A 24384-nucleotide genomic window follows, 5' to 3' on the forward strand; every position below is an offset into this window, starting at 1 on the left:
GCGCCTTACCCACGTGGTATCACAGTCAATAGAAACCCCGTGAAAGTGCATCCCTAAAAATGCACTTTAGCCATGTGTTAACTCAGTCAGCTTAAACCCCGGTAAAGTGCGTTACCGGGGTCGTGTCTTTGTGTCACCTGAGATGAAAGGGTGTTAGTTAGGGAAATATTGGTTAAAGGGGTTTATTTAGGGTATATTAGGTCCATATGGTGATTTTTAGGTCAAATCGCCAAATAAAACCAGCTACGTATGCACAGCAGCCTCCTCACCATCAGCAAGCTCTCCAACAACTTCCACGTACACCACAGCAGCTGCCAGCTCCACCTGTGGTCTCGCTTGCTCCATGTCAGCAGCCTCCTCAATCCTTCAATAGCCACATAAACAAATCAACATAGGTGTAATTTTTTTCACACTTTTGGGAGATATAAAAATAAAAATTCCATTATAACAGAGGGAGAGAAATCGAATAACAAAAAACAATAATTTTCGTAAGAGAGATCTTTTCCCCATTATTCGAAAATATACAACAACAGAAAGAAAACATTTCCAAGGTTTTCCTTTTTCTTGGTCTGTTACCTTTCTTCTTCCTTTTCGAACGAATACAAAAAGGGTAGCAAAAAAATAGGAGGAAGAGAGGGAGGTGTTTACCTTGTCAGTTCAAGTCCTCCATCGCTTGTAACTACCATGGTGGTGGCCGGAGTAGAGAGTCACACCCACGTAGGGCATTTAGGGGGCAATTTTCGATCCTTTCGTTGGGGTTTAAAGGAGAGGTTTAGCTCTTTTTCGGTCACATAAACTGGCATTAGCCTTCTCTGATCATTTGGCTTTGGTCGAAGAGTGGTAGCGTCGTCGATTTACGACGAGTATGTGGCGACCTTGGTCGTGGGTTTTTTTTTTGGTCTCAAATGAGGAGGAAAATATAAGAAGAAATAGAAGTTTTTGCTTGGTAAGGGTGTCAGTGGGGCTTCTTTCGGTCAGCATAGGCGGCATTTGGAGCATTTTTTGGCCACCGATATGCGGTGGCCGGTAACGTGGGGGTTAGCGTTTGGGACAAGCGACAACTGCGTTAGATAGAGAGGAATATAAGAGAATATTAGTTTTTTAGGTTTGAGTTTGAAAGTGGCAGAATAAATTGGGGGGTTTAATATTTTATTTTGGGTAAATCATAATAAGGTCCATTTAAGTCACTATTTCATGGGTTAATCACCCATATGTCCTCCTAGTTTAGGCATTTTTTATAGTTTGGTCACCAATCTCCTTTCATTTTTTTTATTTTTGATTTTTGCACACTAGTTTCTGTTTTATTTTATTTTGGTCACTTTTACAATTTTGTTTTATTTTGATTTTGATATACTTCTTTTGTTTGTTCATAACTTGGTCATTGATTTTTAATTTATTACAATTTAACCCTTTTACTTGGTTATTGCTTTTAATTTTATCTTTAATTTCGATTTAGTTAAATTAGTCCTAAAATTTTGAAGTTTTAATTAAACCTTTTGATTTAGATTTTTAATATTAGTCCTAATCTAGATTATTTAGATTTTTAATATTTAGTCATTAAATTAAGAGAATTCTTAATTTGGTCCTCGCTTTTGCTCAAGGTTACAGTTTATTTATTCGAATTGTATAATTCATTAAAATTGATTTAAGTTAATATTCGACCTAAATTTTTAGGTTTAATCCTCGGGTTCTTTAAATTTTATAATTAACACTTTAAGTTAGAATGAGGTCGTTAATTATTTTAGAATAATAAGGCTCCATAACCAATTGTTTGTCTGCACCTCGATTTTTAAATAAGGCTATGTTAATTTATTAGGGGTTAGTAGTGTATCTTTCGCTTTTGCCCGGGGTGACCGCTATTGATTCTCGAAGTAAATCAACATCTTTTCTCAAAACTTTACATCATGATTTCTCAATTATTAAGGCAATATCCATTCATTGTGATTGATAACAAAGCTTCCACTTTTGCTTGGGGTGGTCGTTATTAGTCTTGGTAAAGTGACATCATTTTGAATTTTAAATTTAATAAAATTTCGAATTCAAAACTTCCAATTTTTAAAATATAGGGTAATCGATTAGGTACCAATTTTGGGCGTTGTGGGGGTGTTAATCCTTCTTCACGCATAAGTAAATCCAGAACTTGATTTCTGATTTCGCAGACCAAAACTTGGTATTTTTGATAAAATATTATGTTTTATTAAATTTACCTGATTTTAGTTGTTCCAATTTCACCTTAAAATGATTGGTGGTGACTCTCATTTCTTTTTATAAATTATTTTTCAAAAAATTCATATCGGTCTTTCCCATCCAAAAATTAATTACGACTGCTTGGCGACTTCGCTGAGGACGATTTGTTTTCTAAAACAAAAAGAGAATCCAGCCACAAATCGATTACCTGAGTTCGAGTTTATTTAAGTCATGAATCACTATGTTTTAAAGAAAATCGAAAAAGATTTTCTCTCTGGTTAATGCTTTCACTTGTTTGATTATATATAGGATTGTTGCATATCATAGCTCTATACTCGAGCTTTATCTCGCTTCACCTAAGTATTGGGAAACGCCACACCACTAGAGAATATTGTTTTTCTTTGTGTAGGCCTGGCAGAGTACCTTTGGAAAGCATTCTTTATGTCTGTTATGATATTGTTTTCCTTGATAGTAATGGGCCGAATCAAAGTCTTACTTACCTTAGCAGGCTATAAGGACAGTTTGGGAAACCTTGTTAGAACCAAACTTCATGTAGAGAACCGCATCTCTAGAGTCATATGGATACCTAATATAACTAGAACGCATACGGTTATGGTTCTAATTTCCTCTGTGTGTTTTATTCACAATGATTATTTGTTGTTTCATTTATGAACTGTATTTGATTATTTAAATTTTTCCAACCTACATTTCTTTATTCGATTATTATTTTAATTATACTAACTTGATTTCCTTTTGTCTTGTTATATGCTTTATTGTGTTTTATTTTTACATAAACATGACATATCATCAAAGATATTGATTGATAACTCAGTAAAAAGACTGTATTTTAGTTTTTTTACTTAAGTTATTAATTGTTTAGAAGCCATTGACATAGCATTTTAGTTGCATATATTTGCATTTAGGACATTTTTTCATGTGGTGGATAAGTAGATATTGATTGATAACTCCGTAAAAATACTATATTTTAGGTTTTTTTACTTAAGTTATTGATTGTTTAAAAGCCATTGACATAGCATTTTAGCTGCATATAGTTGCATTTAGGACATTTTTGCATGTGGTAGATAAGTTTTGCCGCGACAAAGGTTATTTGATTAAACTGATGCTGCTGATGAGAAGACTTGTGTGTTGGATGTGATGATGTAGGTAATAGGAAATGACCGAGGAAGAATTTATTTGTCGAGACAAATTCTGTGCCAAGGCCAAAGGAACTGAAGACGATGATCGTGAGGAATAATTTTTTCCACAAAAAGTTTTATCTCATAGGTCTGACGTAGTACCAGACAAAATTGCTGACGTCGTGTGGCCAGCTATCCAATGCACCTCACGTGAACCATGCCCCTACTAAGAATTTGGGACCACTTACAACTGCCATTTTATTCACACAATGGGTGTTAAATTTAGGGGTATTTAGGGAAATTTCAAGGGTATTAAACCCTAGAAATTCCCACTATAAATATCACATTATACCTTCCATAAAGGCATAAATAAAATACCTACTACAAAAGGCTTGGAGAAAGGCTGCTGCAACTTCTTCCTTTTCCACCGCTCCATTCTTCCCCGTCCTTGGTGCCCTCCATAGTTAGGCTTTGCCAGAGTAGCGGTCAGACCCTCGAGAGAGGCTGGTGCGCTAGAGCAGTCATGGTGGTGGTCTGATGTCATAGAAGAGCTCTGTTCTAGGAGTTTTTCTTACTCTTGTTCTTCATTTCTTATCTTTTAAGGGCTTGTATTTATTGAATATTTTTTAGATGATATTGACCACACAATGAACAATTTTATTTGGTGTTGGAAATGTTTGGATGATACTTTATTTTACTGTTAATGAATGTTTAAGTATGTTTTTTTGTTAAATGTTGTTTTGTTTATGTTTTAATCTTTTGCCTTGGCATTGTAAGAGATTTTGAAAGATTGCCTAGTACCACGAAAAAAAAATATTCCTAGTCTTTGTAAGAGCTTTTGAGCCATTTTTCTAGGAGTTCATATATATTATTTGAAAGAGTTAGGTTAGATCTATGTGAACAAGGGAACTAATCCGGGATGGTGAGGTTCTAATCTTCTTAGAGATAAGGAGAGGGTTTCATTCGACGGAGATAGGCTATAGCTATAGTTTACACTAAGGGGTATTATCACAATAACAATTTAACAAACCAAGGGCTGCAGTTCATGCTGGGTAGAATTTCTGTAGCAATAGTTCTAGGAACACTCTAGTAAATCCTGTCGGGCAGCATAGGCATAGCATACTAAATCATCCTAGACATAGAATAATTTCTCCCCATAGCAAATCCAACCCAAGTGCTCTGTTAGAAGTCTGATAGTGTGAGGTTTTTCAGAATATATTGAATTTAACATTTTTCTTTGCCTTGACAACTTTTATTTGTTTTCCTTTGCATATTTTTCTTTCCACGAAAAAACTTTTATGTTCACTTTACTTTACAATTTTTCTTGCCTCGACCATATTTTTTCCATCTGTTCATATCATTTGATACTTCTTGTTTTTCCTTTGTGAATATCGTTAGACAAGAATCTTAGGACTAGTTAGTGACACCTAGTTCTACCTATAGCAGTCATAAAAAAATTCTCACCAATCCCTGTGGAGACGATAACTCACTTAATGTTATATTACTTGCATCGATTGTGTATACTTGCACAGGCTTATGTCCCACAACACACACTTATACACGCAATCATTGATCCCAAAATATATGTTTGCATCAGAGGGTTCTTGTAGCAACAATGCCTTCCAATTGGTTAGATAGAATGTCACATATTCATCCACGATCAGAGTAGAAGCTGAAGACAGCGAGCTTTCTCAACTAATCTTTACTATGGATTTTAGTGATGACAAAGCTTAGTGAAGAACGATGTTAAAGCTCACAGGAGTTGAAGAGTATAGGATAAAGATATTTTATTTGTAAATCTCTAATTTTCGCTTTTCCACTGTAAAAATGTCAGTTCTTCGATAATTGTTTTATGAACAGTTATTTTTGGATCAATATCTTTTTCATACATTCATTTTGTATTTGCATCTTTACATTTGCATTTGCATTTTAGCATGCATTTGCATTTTGTTTGTTTTTGTAATGCCCCAAATAGTGAATTAAGGACTTTATTGAAAGAATTTAAAAATTAGGAGGATTGATTTGATTAAAGGATAAAGATGAGAATGATTATAATTAATGGTTTAGACTAAATTGTGACAATGGATTATTAAGAGGACAGTTTGGTCATTTGCAAGAAAATGAATTTAAAATTATTGGTTAGTAAGGTATTAATTTAAGGGGAAAAGAGAAAATAAACACCAAAAAATCATTTCCTTTTTCTTTCACATGGGTGAAGTTTTCTCTATAGCTCCAAAAATCGGAACCAAGCTCCCGAAACAAGCAAAACTAATGGCTAAGGAAAAGTTTCAGAGTAATCAGCCTTACATTTTGGATATATAGCGAGGAAAGTCAGGTGAGTTATGTTGTACATTAAGAGTTATAAAGATATGTTGTTAAATATATATATATATTGCATTGATATATCAATACTATGTGTACTACAGGCACTATATGTGCAATCCACAGAATTCATCATGAGTTGATGAATCACCGACAAGCATTATATGTGCAACCCATGGAATTCATCATGAGTTGATGAATCACCATACAAGCACTATGTGTGCAACCCATGGAATTCATCATGAGTTGATGAATTTCTGTATAGGCACTACTTGTGCATTCTAATAAATGAACATGCATTGAAAGTGGGTAAATGACTATAATAGCACCAAGGGTGCAAAGTTATAAAGTTTACAGTAAATTGTAAATATTTGCTCGATATTAGAATTGTTATCTTATATTTAAGTTTATAAGTTGTTTATGATTAAGTATGCCTCACTAAGTAATACTTAACTTGTGGTCATTTCACGCGTAGGTTGAATACCAGATGAGTAAGGAAATCATCAGACATTAAGTCAGAGTCGCCTAATCAGTAACAATATGACATACCTGTCTACTTTTGATATATTTTAGTCAGCATGTAATAGGTTTAGTAAAAACACTATGAAATCTTTTGAATTAAACTACTGTAAAACGGTGAATTGTGGAATATCTCTTTTATTTGTATATGTAAGTTTAATGCATGTTTAATTATAATTAATTTTATAATGGTTTATAAAATTAAACAAAATTGTACGGATTTTCATAAGGGAAATTGTTTTAAAAATGATGTGACATATGTAACTCGTACATGAAAAGATATATGGGAGATGGGTGTTACATCAAGAAAGCTAAGGTTTCTCATAACCTTGAAGGGAAATTTCAAGATTCTCTGGAGCAAGAAATTCAAAGATGCAAAGCATGAAAGCAAAAAGCTAAAATTCAGAGCCCAAATCTCTTTCCCAATAAAGATTAACATAGTCAAATCATGTAAAAGTCACATTGCGTAAGAAAAGAAGAAGGGAAACCCAAGCAAGAAGGCTTCAGTGGATATAATCCGAGACTGGCCCCTAGGATTGGGAAAAAATTGGTCAGATGCAAGCCTCAAAACATCTTGAACACCTACATCAAATTATTTGATGACGGGTGGGGCATTAGAAACTTCAAAGAGTCTGAAAAATACTCCACCAATCACTACATCAACAAATTCTCAAAACCCAACCAAGACTATTGTCCCAAAGGAAAATCGTTTTGGATTCAAATTCGAACCCAATTTCCAACTAGAGAAGAAAGAGTTGAAAAAACAAAAAGAAGAGAAATAGGTTAGCCTAAAGGAATGTGATAGCCTTTTGGAGCATACGAAGAATACCTTCCAGTTTGGAAAGGTCAATGTTGAACCACGCTTGGTGGAAGCAACTAAAAAAGAAGAGATGCTGAAAGATCAAGAGTTGTATGTCACTATTTTGCCTGAAGATAGTGAGGCTGGAAAATTTGCACTGAAATCGAACATGATTCCCTGAAGAGGTACTGAACAATTGGGTTACAGAGGACCTTCTTGTAGTTTTTAAATGAATTTTAGAGTAATACTTAGAATTAACCCTTATGCTTTCGCCCGCGAGCATTAAGGAGTCTTTTGTGAAAGGCTTCTATGTTAATTATACTTTTTTTCTACAATTAAAGATGATTTCTTTCATTTTTCAAGTGGCAATCATTTTATATTTTTTACATTCTTTATCATTCTTTTATTTTACTTTTCGACATTCTTTATTCTTTCATTATTCCATATAAATGTCTACCACTCTTCCAAATGTATACATTCGTTCTAAATTTCCTTTGCAGGTATCCTAATCATTAACAACATGAATGTTTTTTAATTTCAGTCATGAGATAAATTTCAAGTGAACTGTTTCTAGTAGAAATCTATGAGTGAAAAAATGAGGTAAAGTATGATGTTTTTAGCAAATTATCAAGGCAAGTGAAAAAGAATGATAACCAGATCTTATCTCACAAAGAAGAGTGTCAAGATTCTGAGTCTATGATGAATAAAGAAAGAATAAATATAGAGATTGACACTATTTTGTAACATGAAACAATACAAGAGCTGATAGAGTTGCTTCAAAATTTCAAAGACATATTTTCTTGATCTTATCAAAACATGTCAGGATTGAATATAGATGAAATAGTGACACAAGATCTTGATAGGCCAAATGTCTTTGAAAATTCATTGAGATATGTATTGAGGCTGCATGATGAGTCCAGAAAGAAGGAAATAGCCATCAATTATCTAAGCAAGAAGTTCACTGATTGTGAGATCCGATACCTGCCAATCCAGGAGACATGATGTGGTTTGGTATGGGATACCCAAAGGCTTAGGCAATACATTACTACTGGGTTAATCTTTAGACTCGACCCACTAGAGTTCTTAATGCGGTCACCAGCACGATTAGAAGAATGGCTCAATAGCAAGTGTTGTTATCATAATCTGACATTACGTGTGAGCTAGAAAGTGATGAAAATGAGTGCCACAGTAGATTCTCTAGCAAGATGAGCATTGGATGATTATGAGTCCCTAAGTTTTAATGAGGATTTATTGTGCATCTATACTTAAGAAGAAATTAAATTAGGTGACCAATCCTGAAAACTTTAATGTGACATCCATCGCTTTGGGATGAGAATTTGGGGTAATAGAGATTTCTTAATAAAATGTTTGTTATCCTTTCACAAACAGACTGAAATATTTTGCATCAACAATTGGATAAATTTAAGGCTCTCGTTCTGGGGATAAGAGCAGTCGTGAAAAGAAAATTTAAGTGTTGAGAACATGTGAAAGTTCCTCATCAATAGTCTTTCAACTTCAAGGATAGTGAGAATTGTCACAAGATGTTATCCTTTGTTATGTATGCATTCAATATGTACTTTGATGAGGTGCAACGTCATTTCTATTCGATTTTAGAATAAAAATACTCTACTCATCGTAGTTGAGATTTCGCTACTTCAAGTTTCGACGAGAGTAGAGCTGAGACGAAGCTGAGGCTCATTATGATCAGTTGAGACTCATCAAAGAAAAGAGGTTGAAAACTATCAGAAGTATATGACACGAGCTTATGATAAAAAAGTTCATCCAGTGGAAGTCTGAGAGGGTGATCTAGTAATTGAAAAGATCTTACCAATTTATAAATATTTTCATGGGAAATAAATGCCTGATTAGGAAATGACCATATGTTCTCAAGGAGGTCATTTTCAGAGGAGTGTTAAGTGATCCAATAAATTCAAGATTGAGAAGAATTGCACTCAAAAAAGAAAAAATGAAAAAAGAGAAAAATGAAGAAAAAAATAAAGAGGAAAAAAGAAAAAAAAGAAAATTAAAAAGAAGGTTCAAGACGAGAATCCGCAAAGATCGTCTTGAAAGCAAAGGAATGATTTGAGTTTAAAACCTTAAAATGTGGCTCAAATGCATTTTGATATTAGGCATCCGACAAATAAAATCCTCTCAAGAGTTCGATGAGCTTCACAGCTGCAAACATTTTGGCAGCATCTGAAGTCTTTTAGACAAAAGTTCACCTCTACGCTTCGGGGCTGTATCTAGTTGATTAATTCTGAGAGCCTGATACTTTGAGAGGAGTTTCACATCCATAGACATTTTGGAAATATTTTAGATCTTCTGGAATGAGTCTTACCTCAGTGCTCCAAATTATATCAAGTTGATTGGTTCAGGAACATTCATGATAGTGATGTTTGAGGCATCTGACTTTATTTCTTGATTTTTATCCTTTCTTTGATTGCCACGACTTTGTAAAAAATCTAATTTTTTCATTTCAACTCCCAATTTTGTTCATTTACAAGAATATTATAAGTATGTTAACATAGTTCAAAAGAAAACAGAAGATTTCTTGGTATTACTTTAAACAAATCTTTAAATGTAGGGAATCCAAAGTAGCCCAAAACCTTGACTCTCGTGTTCATCTGTAAAAGAGTGTATGTCAAGGAAAGACAAATGAGTTGAGTTCATGTATGTAACTACGTGACGATAGCTATTCAATCCATATCAAAGACATTTCTCCAAGTTTTTTTGAACTGGGGAAAATAAACAAGATGATTTCTCAAGAAGCTAATGAGGTTTATTCTAACTTGAATAAAATGCAAGGGCAAGAGAGACATTCTCCAATCCTTGGAACAATAAAATATGATAGATCAAGAGATTCTAGAATAGAATTCTTCACACTTCTTAATGACATCATCAATAATTGATCATGAAGTAGACAATTGCCTTAATAAGAAAGGGCATGGTTATTTTGAGATTTTTCTGATATGTCAACTTGTAACAAAAATTCAAAGCGCTTTTGTATCAGGCATATTGATCAACCTTCTAAATGGCCTTAAAGATAAGAAATATTTTCCACAATTGAAGTTGGCATTGGCGTTCAAAAGTTTCATAATAAATTAAGGACAATGTTTATCTGGCTGATAAGACATAATTTTTTATGGATGATGCAAGAATGAGACCATTTAAAGTTGAACTTTTAGTACTAAAATAAAGATAAGACATGAAAGTACCCACATTGGGGCATGACGAAAAGCCCAAATCATGTTGATGTAACAATAGTCAAATCTAGAGTGTATCAGGGGAAGAATATAGAGACAAGAAAAGCTTATTTTGAAAAAAAAAACCATTCATATTTCAATTGGAAGAAGAATCTTGAAGAAACTTTTCTAATGGGGTATATATTTTTGAAGAAAAAGTATCAAGAGCATTTATTTAACCACAACAAGATTTAAAGAGAGATCATTTCTTCTGAGATTTTCATGAAGAATGAAAAACAATAGGAGAGAGAAGACATGATGACACGAGCTGTTCAGATTGTTCTTCAGAAAATGCCAGCTTTAATTGACAAGTTGCCACACCAATGTTGGAGTAGGCTCTAGCCAAGATTGATCAAGTGAAGGAAGACCGAGTTCTCCACTTTTAAGTCAAAAGGAAAATGAAACAACATTTTTGCATCCATGAGAACATCATTCGCATAAGGAAAACGCATTACATTTAGACACATTTAATTGCATTCATATTTTCATAAATAAATGCATGATTCTTTACAGATCTTCTAATGAAGGAAAAAGATTTGTGATGACAATATCTCAAGAAGAAAAAATCATAATTTAATCATCAAATAGAGGGAATCTTGTTTGGAGTGGCAGAGTCTCAAGAGCAGAGGAGCTCAATCCACAGGAAAAAAAACATTACTTGGAAGTGGAGCATGTTACCCAACTACTAAGATATTTACATATGATTTGTGAGAAAGTGATTTTCAAAGTTTTTCACTTAATCTTTCCCAAAATTGAAAATTTTGAAAACGGTTTCAAAATTTTCTTACTTTGTAAATTTATTTCCAGGAAATCTGTAAGACCTTCAGGAATGATATTTTCATTTGATATTTTTTGGAAAAATGAGAAATCGATTTTTAAAGTTACTCAAATCGAAACAAAAAATTTATCTCACTTGAAATTATTTTTCTTAAAATCAATTTCGTCTCGCTTGAGATAATTTTCCCTTAAAATAAAAATTTTGATAGTGTTTCACTCGAAATAAAATTTTATCTCACTTGAAGTTTTTTTCTTAAAATCAGCTTCGTCTCGCTTGAGACAATTTTCCTTTGAAACAAAAATTTTGAAATTTTTCACTTGAAACAAAAAATTATCTCTCCTGAGATAGTTTCTCTTGAAACAAATTTATTTTTCACTCATTCACCCAAATTTTGAAAATTTGACAGGAATTCAAAAATTGGCAGATATTTCATTTCACGATTCCATGTTGAAGAAGAAGATTTTAGCAAAGAATTAATCAACATCTTCATTTTTTAAAGAAATGGATCTCAGTAAAGATTCGAGAACCTTCGGGCACTTCAAACACAATTGTCACTAACATAGGGTAACTCTCTTTTACACATTCAAATCCATCACAGAAAGATGTGGATCAAATTTTCCAATGGAGGGGTTCATAATGAGAAGAACTCTTCCGAGGGGAAAAGAAAAGTTCGTAATGAGAAGAACTTGTTAAACCTTTTGCTCAAATCCATCACATAAGGAGTTGGATCATCATCACCAAGTTGATTGATTCTATCACTGAAGTAGATAGATCAGTATCAATATTTTGTTTGATTCCATCACATAAGAAGGTGGATCAACATTGTCATTCTTGCTAGATTTCATCACAGAAAGAGGTGAATCAACACGATAGAATGAATGACAAGTTCATAATGAGAAAAACTTGTTCAACCTTTTACTCGATTCCATCACAAAATGAGGTGGATCGTCATTTCCAATGGAAGGGTTTGTAATGAGAAGAACTCATTCGAAGAGGGAGAAGAAGTTCATAATGAGAAGAACTTGTTCGACCTTTTGCTCAAAACTATCACATAAGGAATTGGATTAGCTTCACTAAGTTGCTTGATTCTATCACAAAAGGAGATAGATCATCATCAACATTTTGTTTGATTCCATCCCTAAAGGAGGTGGATCAACATTGTCATTCTTACTAGATTTCATCACAGGATGAGGTGGATAAGCACGATTGAAGGAATGACAAGTTCATAATGAGAACTTGTTCGGCCTTTTGCTCAAAATTCATTACAGAATGAGGTGGATTAACATTTCCATTAAAAGAGTTCATAATGAGAAGAATTCGTCCAAAGCGAGCGAAAAGTTCGTAATGAGAAGAACTTTTAGCACAGAAGTTTGAACAGTTCAAGCCAAAAATGGTGTTTTATGTCTTTGCTCCATTCCCGTTCCACTACAACGAGCAAATAAGAGAAGTTATAATCACCATTTTTTAACCATTATTTTCAAACCCAAACAAAACCAGCCACGTATGCACAACAACCTCCTCACCATCAGCAAGCTCTCCAACAGTTTTCACGTACACCACAACAGCTGCCAGCTCCACCCATGGTCTCCCTTGCTCCACAACAGCAACCTCCTCACTCTATCAATAGCCACACAAACAAATCAGCATATGTGTAATTGTTTCTCACTTTTGGGAGATATAAAAATCAAAATTCCATTGTAAAAGAGAAAGGAAATCGAATAGCAAAAAAAATAGTTTTTGTAACAGGGATCTTTTCCCCATTATTTGAAAATATACAAAAACAGAAAGAAAACATTTCCAAGGTTTTCCTTCTTCATTGTCTACAACTTTTTTTCCGAACGAATACAGATAGGGTAGCAAAAAAATAAGAGGAAGAGAGGAAGGTGTTTACCTTGTCGGTTCAAGTCCTTCATTGCTTGCAACTACCATGGCGGTGGTCGAAGTAGGGAGTCACGCCCACGTAGGGCGTTTAGGGGTGGTTTTCGATCCTTTTGTTGGGGTTTAGAGGAGAGGTTCGGCTCTTCGGACATTTGGCTTCGACTGAAGAGTGTTAGCGTCGCCGATTTACGACGAGTAAGTGGCGACCTTGGCCGTGGGTTACGTTTTTTGGTCTCGACCGAGTAAGAAAATATAAGAAGAAATAGAAGTTTTTTCTTGGTAAATGTGTCGGTGGGGCTTCTTTTGGTCAGAGTAGGCGATGTTTAGAGCATTTTTAGCCATTGATATGCGGTGGCCAGCGACGTGGGGGTTAGAGTTTAGGATGAGCGGCGGCTGCGTGAGATAGAGAGGAAGATGAGAGCATATTAGTTTTTTAGGTTTAAGTTTGAAAGATTAGAATAAATTGGGGGGTTTAATATATTTTTTTGGGTAAATCACACTAAGGTCCATTTAAGTCACTATTTCGTAGCTTAATCACCCATAAATCCTCCTAGTTTAGGCGCATTTTTATAGTTTGGTCATCGATCACCATTCTTTATTTTATTTTTGATTTTTATACACTAGTTTCTGTTTTGTTTTATTTTGGTCAATTTTACAATTTTGTTTTATTTTGATTTTGATAAAATACTTTTGTTTGTTCATAGCTTGGTCATTGATTTTTTATTTATTGCAATTCAGTCCTTTTACTTAGTAATTGCTTTTAATTTTATCTTTAATTTTGATTTAGTTAAATTAGTCCTAAAATTTTTAAGTTTTAATTAAACATATTGATTTAGATTTTTAATATTTTATTTCTAATCTAGATTATTTATATTTTTAATATTTAGTCCTTAAATTAGGAGAATTCTTCATTTGGTCCTCGCTTTTTCTCGAGGTTCCAGTTTAATTATTTGAATTGTATAATTCATTATAAATGATTTAAGTTAATATTAGAGCCTACATTTTTATGTTTAATCTTCAGGTTCTTTAAATTTTATAATTAACACTTTAAGTTAGAAATAGGCCGTTAATTATTTTAGAATAATTACGTTCCATAACCGATTGTTTGTCTGCACCTCAATTTTCAAATAAGGTAATGTTAATTTATTAGGGGTTAGTAGTGTATCTCTTGCTTTTGCCCGAAGGTAACCACTATTGATTCTCAAAGTAAATCAAAATCTTTTCAAAACCCTACATCATGATTTCTCAATTATTAAGGCAATATACATTCATTGTGATTGATAACGAAGGTTCCGTTTTTTGCTTGGGGTGGTCGTTATTAGTCTTGGTAAATTGACACCCTTTTTTTAAAATATGCATACATAGTGAATTTTAAATCTAATAAAACTTTGAACTCAAAACTTCTAATTTTTAAAATATAGGGTAATCGATTAGGTACCAATTTTGGGCAATGTGGGGTGCTAATTCTTCCTCGTGCGTAACTAACTCTCGAACTCGATTTCTGATTTCGCAGACCAAAACTTGGTATTTTTTATAAAATATAATGTTTTATTAAATTTACATGATTTTATATGTTCCAATCTCACCTTAAAAATGATTGGTGGTGACTCTCATTTCTTTTCATAAATTATTTTCCAAAGAGTCGTATCGGTGTTTCCTATTTGAAAATCGGTTACGAAAATATGTTTTAAAGATTCTCAATTATTCGAAAATGAAATCTCAAACACATTTGCAATCTCTGACCCTCAAACCTGAGACTTCTAGATATAATACCTTCTTTTATTTAGACAAACCCGCTTATTTAATTTTATTCTACTTTATCCTAAACTCAATTAATATAAAATGGTTATATATATTTGATAAATTTAGATTTTAAATTATTTAGAACTATTTTAAAGAAGCCGTTAATTTTATTAAAAATAAAAATATCCAAGTTACGAGAAAGGTTTACAACCAAAATCGTAAACTAAACACATGACAAGAATATTTTTCGAAACACAAAAAACTAGTCACTTAAGATTACACAAGGACCATACAGGGAAAAGGTTAAAAAACCTAACCAAATAAACTCGAAAAAATCTGACAGTATCGGTAAATGAACCACAAAAGGTGATGAAACTATTAGAAAACCACCGACAAACTGTAAATCAGAATCAAGCGATGTGAAAATACTATCCATGAACGCAAATCGCGTATCCAAATTCAATCTAAGGGTCCAAAGCAGGAAAGATCAAGATGATAACAAATAAATGTCATCTTGATCAATTTGTGACAATGTTAAATCCAACCCTAAAAACGAACACAATGACCAAACAATTAAAAACGTGACATAAAGGCAGAAGAAGAAGACGTGTTATAAAGGCGGAATTATTAAAAAAAACCAAAGATACGCTATAATAAAATAAAGGAAAAACAATAAATATTGGCAGTCGTCGATCAGAACTAAGGTTGGTGTCGCTGCCGATCACAAAAATAAATAATAAAAAAAAACTAACGACGACTAAAGAAAAAGAGAAAAATATATGTATCTATTGTAAATAAAATTTCCATTATAGTTTAGCATCGAATAATTACAATTAAATCAATAAAAGAAATGAATTTGAATAAGATCCACATATAATAAAAGTCAAACCAAGCTAAATTTGGAAACTTTTACACATTATGATACCCAATCTGGACCTCCCCTGTGTCATAGCCAAAGTTATGGTTGGAGGGACCATACCCCCAAATTTATTATCCATTTTTGGGTCCCCTTAATTTTAAAATTATACAAATTAAGTTTTGCCCCTCCAAATTATTTAGGTTCAATAGTTTTTTAGGTCATCTTAATTTTGAAACTAGTCAAATTAATATTTTTCTCTCCGATTTTTTGGTCAATTTTTTTATTTAGGCCCCTCTTAGTTTTGAAACTATGGGAATTAAACCATGACCCACTATTTTTTCAGTTAGAATATTTCTTAAATTTCTATTGGTTTCAAAATTAAATAAATTGGAACATGACACCTCAATTTCTAAATTTTAAATTAATTACCTACTGTTTGTTGCAATAAGTCTTGGGTTTTGGTAAAATAGTTTTGGATCTAATTATTTTATTTTTGATTTCATTAAAATTTATAAAAATATTGGATTTTAACATTTTTCTTATATGGTTCTTGTATGATCTCGAGTGATTAGATTATTATATCAACGATTATATAAAATATCTTAATAATATGTTTAATTTACAAACTTTATTTTAATTTTAAATATTTTCTATTTTTAATAAAACTAGCTGCTCGTTTACATAAAAAAATTAATAGTTTTGTGTTATGTTAAAATTAAAATTTAATATATATACTTTTTTGTGACATAGAGTCCCTTGCATATTTTTAATTTAAAAGTTTTAGTCCCTCTCCTAACTTCTATTCAATATCATTGTTAATTATTGGTTTGACAATTATAAAGAAAATAAAATATTTTTTTAGTTATATACATTTATTTTTCTATTTATTTTTCTTTTATCAATTTAATCTTTAAAAATAAATAAATAAAAATGATCATTGAACCAGAGTTAATTGCATCACATGTCCTCAAAGAATAACCATCATTTTAGATTGGTCCCTAAATTTTAAAATTTTCCAATTTCATCCCTAAAGTATGACTTTAATTTTGAACTAATCCTCCAAAATTTGAACATTTCAATTTCATCCCCAAACTATTTACATAATTCCAAATTGGTCCCCAAACTTTTTGAATATTTTAATTTCATCCCAAACTATATGTATATATTAATCATATCCCTTGTTAATAAAATCATTAGCCCAATTTATATTATTATATGTTTGAAAAAAAAATTTAGGTTTAACTGTGGTTGAAATTAATTATATATTTGGATGAATTTGGGGATGAAATTGGAACATTCAAAAGTTTGAGACTAATTTAGAAAGAGGGTCATAGTTTAGGGATGGAATTAGAACATTTAAAATTTTAAGGGCTAATTTAAAATGAGAGTTATAATTTGGGGACAAAATGTTGCAATTAACTAATTGAACAATGAAAATTTGTAGTAATAATTTATGTTTATAACTTCTAAGGGTTAAATCGATAAAATTTGTAAACATAGAGGACTTAAAAACTATTTACCTTTTTTATCATTTGTTATGTCAATAGTTAACGGTAGTCAGATTGGAATCTCTCATTGATTAGTGCTTACGGATGTAAATTTTTAACGATGATTAAATATAATAAAAATAATAGTTTGAAGACCAAAACAAAAAAAAAATTATGATTATTCTTGTAATTTAGCCAAAAGATTTCCCTCTCAAAATCTCACATATAAAACCCCATACCCCTTTCTTCTCCCTCTCACCCTGTAGTTCTTCAATCACTTAGATTCCACCATCTTTGTTCTTGGATATTTCGTGTTTCGTATTCTGTGTTCAGTTTCAAGGTTTCAACAATGGCGGTTTCTGGGTTTGAAGGTTTGAGAAGCGCTTAGAGCTTCATTTCTTCCATGATGCTCCGTTGAATAATATGGGTCTTAGGCTACTCGATTTTGAATCACTCCAACAAGTCCTCTTTGCAGTCCAATGCACCGTCGTCTCCGCCGTCGGCAACCATTTCTTTGATGCTTATGTCCTGTCAGAATCGAGGAGTTTCGTTTATCCGACTAAGATCATTCTCAAAACCTGTAGTACCAGTCAGCTTCTCAAATCGATTCCACCGTTGATTCATTTCGCGAATAAGCTTAATCTCACGTTATGCCAATGCCATTACACCAGAGGGAGCTTTATTTTCCCCATACCAATTTCAAAGAAGTGATTGACATGGAAGAAAACCTACCCAGCAATCTTGTTTTCACTGCCGCCGATAGAATCACCATTGCCGCCGGGAAAAGAGATGACGGAGTCGACGGGGGTTGACGACATAAACCCTGCTGCTTTCATTGATTCCTCCAATGATAATGAATCTGAAGAAAATTCTGATTTAGAGAAACAGTTGTCATTAGAAAAAGACAACGAAGTTTCTGGTGAATCAGACGAGTGAAAGAAGTGGAGCACTAGAGCGGAAAATCCTTAGTTTATTTCTATGCCACACGACTTGAATATCACGTTGTTTTGATCGCCCTCTCCAAACGTCCTCACTTTCGCTGAAATTTAGTATGATACCATCGGTATCTATAAAACCTCAATCGTCACCACTTGATAACTCAATCACTGGTCACCTTCATGTCGCAATCACCCTAAAACCTCAAAGAGTCGTTTGTCATTCACCTTTGCACCTCCTTAATCATCCTTTACAAATCACGATATTCTCATCTCTATTTGTTCGCCCCAATTGCAGTATGTCATCACTTTCGTTATCTGATATATTATGTCATCATTTTAGTGAAATGATATGTGATATGTCAATAATTAAGTACATGTGAAAATATCACGTCAGTAACATGTATTGATTATTAGTCAATTAACTTTTTTCATCCGATAAAGACTATTTTAATAAAAAAAAATTAAATTTTTTAAAAGTATTCTAAAAGAGAATAAAGATAAAAAATAACATTTTATATAAACACTGAGTTTAATTTTGTGATTACAACTTTTTAATAAAATGAACAATTACACCTTGAGTCTCTATTTTTATTTTCTAACATCTAAAAAATTAGCTGACCCTTATTCTCATATGTAATGGAATAAGGGGGAGGTAGGATAGTAGGCTGCCCCAAACACCAGGTTGAGAGCAGCTTCCCTGTGAGACCTCCGAATTATGAATTGCCCACCATGGGACTTGATCCCACGATCACAAGGTTAAGAGTAAAATATTAACATCTATTTTACCTTAATTTAACCAAATAATAATATTTAGTTTATAAAAAGTAAGGGTCTATTTGGTTCTAGAAAATATATGTTATTTTTATTTTCTTAGAAAATAGAAAATATTGAAGAAAACGTGTTTGGTTATAAAATTAGAAAATGATTTCTAGAAAATGAAAACAAAATAAGTAAAAATATGAAAACATAAAAAGATGTTTTTAGTATTTTCATTAAAGTTATTTTAGAAATTTGGAAAATAAGAAAACAAGAGATCTAGATTTTTAACTTAATTTACACGGGTTCAAATCTCTCTAACAATAATTTTTTTATTTAATGGTATCTAAAATCCTCAAACTTTTGCAAAAAAAATCAATATAGCCCATGAACTTTTTTTACACTCAATGTGATCTTTAAACTAATTTTTTTAATAATTTAATTTTATAATATTTTTATATTTAATGTATTGAATATTTTAATAATTGTTTATATTTTAAATTTAAATAATACTTTTATTTTTTTTTAAATAAATAAGTCCTCAAACTTTCTAAAAAATCAATTAGGCCTTGGAACTTAGTAAAAAGATTAATTAAAACTCATCTATCATATCATCTTCCATTGTGTACTAACACAACAACGTCGTGACTGTCATATCAACATTATAGATTATCATGTAAGCTTTGTGACATGTAAACGACGTAACAATTTGATTTTGTTGATCAAATGATTAAATAGATTTTTTCTTAGTTTAAGAGTCACATTGAGTGAAAAAAAGTTCAAGGGATATACTAATTTTTTTTCCAAAAATTTGAGGGCCTTCAATACCACTAAATATATTTGTTATTTTAATGACAATTTGTGTGCTCTTGTTTACAATAATTTTTTGTGTATTTTTTTAATTTAAATGATATCAAATATGTATTATCATTATATTCTTATTCTAATACATTTGGTATGAAAGTTTTTTATTATAAAATTTCTTATCAGCTTTATTGTTTTTTATTATAAAATTTCTTATCAACTTCATTGTTTTTTATTTATATAACTCACAAATTAAATTTATGTTATAAAAGTTTTCAATAATTATATTTTAATTTAGTTATTTAATAATTATTTATTAGTCTCTATTTTAAAAAATTATATATCAAATATATTTTCATTATTTTTAGTTTTAAATTTAAGTTTTCATTTATATTAATCAAACATATTTTATAATTTTTAAGGAACATAAAAAGAAAATTATTTTCTGAAAAATAAAAATATTTTCTAAAACTAAACCTACTCTATTTTTTTAGATAACTAAATTTAATTGATAAAAATTTGAGGGCCTTCAATACCACTAAGTATATTTGATATTTTTTTAATTTATTAATAAAAAATTATTAATAACAAAATTAATATTTTAAATAGTATTTCATCAAAAATATTAAAATAAAATTAATATTTTTTATTATATATTTTCTTAACCTTATATTAGATTATCTTCTTTGTTCTTGCTTTCCCGGGGTAAAGACAAAACTCATCCATGCACAGTTATCGATTCTCTCCCTGGAGAAAGTTGCAATCAATCCCATGTTTCGCCTCCGTTTTAGGTGTTTCCTTTTTATTTTTGTTTTCAGATTCTTCCTTTCACTGGTTCCTTGCTTTTCCCCCTCCAGTAACTGATCACACTCCGATGCTTGTTTTCTCTCAACAAATAATATTTTTTTTCAGAATTGAATTGGAAAGAGCATCGCTAAATCCTCACTGCGTTTGCTTCATCCATCCTTGTTTTAGAATTTCACTTATTTTCTTTTTGCTAAGTCGGGCTTATTCTCTTCCTCCTTTCTGCCACTCTCTTCCTTCTGCATTGTCGTTATAAAAATTATACTTCTTCTGCTTTCTTTTTTCTTGGGTTTCTGTTTATCTTTGGTAATTCATTTCCATTTTACTTCTCTGTAAAGCATGTTTTCTAACCAAATTTCCTATAAAAATACCCAAAATGTTAAATTTAACAAAAACCCATTTCTGCACTTTCACCTAAAGTTTGCATCCTTCCGTTGCTTCCATTTTATTAATTTTAGTTTCTTTTAGGCCTTCTGTCAAACTCTTGAACTGCACCTTTTGATTTTTTTTTTTTATAAAAATCATTCGTCTGTGTTCAACTTTGTGTTTTGAAATCATGGGATGTGTTCATGGAAAGTGTTGTACTAGATATATATCATCATCGGATGGCTATTCGGGTCACCATAGAGAAAAAGAAACCTCGCAAATGCAAACACATTCTTACACAAAGGTCATTGGACTTAGTTCCTGTTCCATCTTACAACTTTACTTTGCAGTGCTCAGCCTTAACACAGCATGGTTACTACCCATACACAGTTGAGGGGGAAAACCAAGATAGTGTCTGCATCGAAACACAAATCCAAGGTAACCCAAATGTTCATTTCTTCAGTGTCTTTGATGTACATGGTCAATACAGTACTCAATGTTCCAACTTTGTTAAGGATAGACTTTTAGAGATGCTATCTAGTGACTCTACACTGTTGGATGGTCCCTTAAAAGCGTATAATTCAGCATTTTTAGCTACAAATGCTGAGTTACATAATAGTGAGATTGATGATACTATGAGTGGTACGACAGAAATAACTGTGCTTGTTATTGGAGATACACTTTATGTTGCTAATGCGGTGATTCAAGAGCTGTGGTTGCTGTTAAGGATGGCGATCAAATTTTGGCTGAGGATTTATCTGAGGATCAAACACCATTTAGGAAAGATATGTATGGCAGGGTGAAGCTTTGTGGTGCCAGGGTCTTGAGTGTTGATCAAGTGGAAGGCCTTAAAGACCCGAATGTTCAAAATTGGGGTGATGAAGAAAGCCAAGGCGGTAATCCTCCGAGGCTGTGGGTTCCTAATGAGATGTATCCTGGGACTGCATTTACTAGGAGTGTAGGTGATAGTACAGCAGAGACGATTGGTGTGATTGCTGCCCCCGAGATGTATCTTTAGAACATTGCTTGCATTTGCCTTCTCAATGGTTGATATTCATCATCTACAGGTTGCGAGGAATAGGAGAGTATGACATTTTTCGAGGAAAGGGTGTACAATTCTGCCGGTTGTGGGATGCCGCTTTACAAGTCCACCGCCAAATTTAACTCTGGCTGTGGTTGGCCTGCATTCTTCGAGGGTATCCCTGGAGCCATAAACCGAGCCGCGAGTCTTTCTCATCCCCGGATCCCCTTCTTTTCCGGTGTCATAGTAGTGTAAAATGCCTTTGATCAGATCACAAACATGCAAGCAATGCTTTTGCAGCCTGATCCTGATGGGAGAAGAACTGAGATTACATGTGCAGCTTGTGGGGGGCACTTGGGTCATGTTTTTAATGGGGACGGGTTCTCAGTGCCGACCGACGAACATCACTGCATCAACAGCGTTTCGATCCAGTTCGTTCAGGCTAATGCAGCTCCTTCAACGTGAGGGGAAGAGTTATTGGATACAAATATAAAAGCTATCGGATGCAGATCTATATTTGACATTCATCTCAAATATGAATAATATAGCATACAATAAATGATTTGAAGGTTAGTTGTAACCTACAACATGTGTACATGGATACTAAGATACCACCTTTCCAAGGCTCTAAATACATAGCTAAAAACATAATATCATGTACCAATATTCAAAACCCGAGTTCGAGTAACATAGAAATCAAATTGGCATCGGTAAATTTTCAATCTGTAATATCAAAGCAGAGCTTAGCCTCATCCCATGGGCCATTAATCTCAAACTTGTATTCTTGAATCCTTATAAGCCAGTAAGGGCAAACCACATTAACAAAGATCAAAATTCCCACCAATAACACAGAAAGCAGGCAATGAAGGCTATAGACAAATGTTAAAGTGACAGCCATTAACCCCAAAGAAAACAAAAGGTGCAACCTGAAAGAGTACTTCTTGATGCAGTAGGTGACCAGTGGTGCAAACAGGAAGATTTGCAAGGAGAATAGCATGGTTGCGAAAACATGTACTCGGGAGGGTAATCGGGACGCTATGAAAACCGAAGCGACGATGGACGCGTTCAAGGAAATACAGCTGGTTAAGTTAGGATTCTTGAGAGCCCCTGAAGGTCTTATCGTGGAGCCGGAGTAGTCGTGTAGGAAAAGATGGAGCAAGAGAAGTGAAATGGTTACGGCCCATATGGAATCCGAGCTGATGGACCTTGTTAATGTTTGGTATATCGGAGCTAACACGAACAATCCAGTTGTGAAGAAGGAAACATTAAGGACATAGTTCAAAAGACGTTTGAGGGAGAGCATCTCTTCGGTTAATACGAGGATTATGAAACCGGAACCAAGAAGGCTTACATCAAGAAGCAAGAGGGAGTTTTCGTTGAGGGTTGACCTAAGGGTGTAGATCCATACCAAGACTACAAGAGCAACGATGCATAGATATTGGGAGATGGAAACCGAATCTTGCATCACCTTAAGCATATTCCGTTTAACGACATTAGCGTTCATGACCATGTCTTCCAGGAAAGTTTCATCCGTGTGATTGTCGTCGTAACCAGGTTGCATCCCTCCGTATGCAACTTTTCTCCATCTGGAAGGAGACGGGGAAGAATCAACACCGAAATTCATATCCATCTCAAGGCCACTGCTGTCGGAGAAATACAACTTCCTGCTTCATCTTCTAGGGCAACCTTTGCTTCCACTCCATTAGAATTTTAAGAAACCAAACCTAAGATTGAAGAATTAGCTTGAAAAGCAAACAAAGAAAGTGTCCAAATATTGCAGCAATTAATATCTGAATTTAATAAAAAACTTTTCTAAGTTAACAGCTCAAATGATTGAATTATCTATCAACTATGAAGCAGACAGAATCCTTAACTTTGTATCCGACACCGGGGTCAAACACTTTTTCAAACACAGATATAAAGATATGAACTTCCAAGACTCCCTCCAAATAAGAAAACTTGGTAGAAATTGGACACAAACATATATTCGAAACATAGTTTCAAGCACATCTCATCAGATGAATGGACCCATGTTCATTTCATCAGTTTCCCTGATCTGGAGCAATCCAATTTATCCAAAGAACATATTCAAATTCATCAATCAAAGAGAGACAGTGGTTCCTGTGCAGAAATCCACAGTACTAAATAAAATCCATATTTAATTCACCAATATTGATTCAGTGGAAGAACCCAAATAAACAATCATCAATTAAATCAACTTTTCGACATGGGATTCTCTAAAAAAATAGAAATCTAATTCACAAAATGGAGAAGAACCCAGAAATCATAAACATGTACCCCGACTAAATCGAAACAACTTAACGCCTATGTGTTTAGACTTAATAATTAGCAACGAAAGCGAAAGGAATTGTACCTTAAGATTCCGAGATGGAAAAACGTTGGATAAGAGAAATGGCGAAGGCCAGGGAGGGAAATTAAGTGAGATTTTTCTGATTTTGGAAAGAAGGTCACAAGGAGGAAAGCTAAAAAACACTCGAATTTAGGATAAAACTGAAAATATGATAAAAATTATAATATTTTGGGTGAAATTCTTTATTTATATTATATTTTAAGAAAGAAACAAAAATTAGTTAATTTAGTACTCATTCAATAATTAATAAATTTTTGGTTTAAATTTTTTAGAAAGTAATGAGACTTCTATAGCTTAATAAAAAACATTTTTTAGTTAAATGTATAATCTTTCATTTTTTTTTTATTTTTTTATTAATCAAATATTTAAACTCT

The 24384-nt window shown here is 32.8% G+C and overlaps 2 protein-coding genes and 1 pseudogene across 2 annotated transcripts; 2 read left to right on the forward strand and 1 right to left on the reverse strand.

Moving 5' to 3' along the window:
- The first annotated feature begins 20792 nt into the window (after nucleotides 1-20792).
- On the forward strand, nucleotides 20793-22110 carry LOC120208794 (annotated as a pseudogene).
- Nucleotides 21691-22110, forward strand: LOC120208806 (peptide methionine sulfoxide reductase B5-like). The gene is made up of 2 exons (XM_039207975.1): nucleotides 21691-21840; nucleotides 21940-22110. The coding sequence occupies exons 1-2, from the start codon at nucleotides 21706-21708 to the stop codon at nucleotides 22102-22104; spliced, it is 300 nt and encodes a 99-aa protein (XP_039063906.1). The 5' UTR covers nucleotides 21691-21705; the 3' UTR covers nucleotides 22105-22110.
- Nucleotides 22111-22221: 111 nt separating this feature from the next.
- Nucleotides 22222-24117, reverse strand: LOC120208784 (phosphatidylinositol N-acetylglucosaminyltransferase subunit C-like). Its single transcript, XM_039207963.1, has 2 exons — nucleotides 24014-24117; nucleotides 22222-23363 (listed from the first exon to the last, which is right to left on the reverse strand). The coding sequence occupies exon 2, from the start codon at nucleotides 23267-23269 to the stop codon at nucleotides 22358-22360; it is 912 nt and encodes a 303-aa protein (XP_039063894.1). The 5' UTR covers nucleotides 23270-23363; nucleotides 24014-24117; the 3' UTR covers nucleotides 22222-22357.
- Nucleotides 24118-24384: the final 267 nt, after the last annotated feature.

This window comes from Hibiscus syriacus, unplaced genomic scaffold (genome assembly GCF_006381635.1).
Source record: "Hibiscus syriacus cultivar Baekdansim isolate YM2019G1 unplaced genomic scaffold, ASM638163v2 tig00000541_pilon, whole genome shotgun sequence".
Classification (NCBI taxonomy): domain Eukaryota; kingdom Viridiplantae; phylum Streptophyta; class Magnoliopsida; order Malvales; family Malvaceae; genus Hibiscus; species Hibiscus syriacus.

What these genes read in the sequence shown, in the direction of transcription:
- LOC120208784 (XM_039207963.1), bottom strand. Translation starts at nt 23,269, where the DNA reads ATGGATATGAATTTCGGTGTTGATTCTTCCCCGTCTCCTTCCAGATGG.
- LOC120208806 (XM_039207975.1), top strand. Translation starts at nt 21,706, where the DNA reads ATGACATTTTTCGAGGAAAGGGTGTACAATTCTGCCGGTTGTGGGATG. An exon ending in CTGGAGCCATAAACCGAGCC is followed by an intron (nt 21,841 to 21,939) that starts GCGAGTCTTTCT and finishes ATGCTTTTGCAG; the next exon opens with CCTGATCCTGATGGGAGAAG.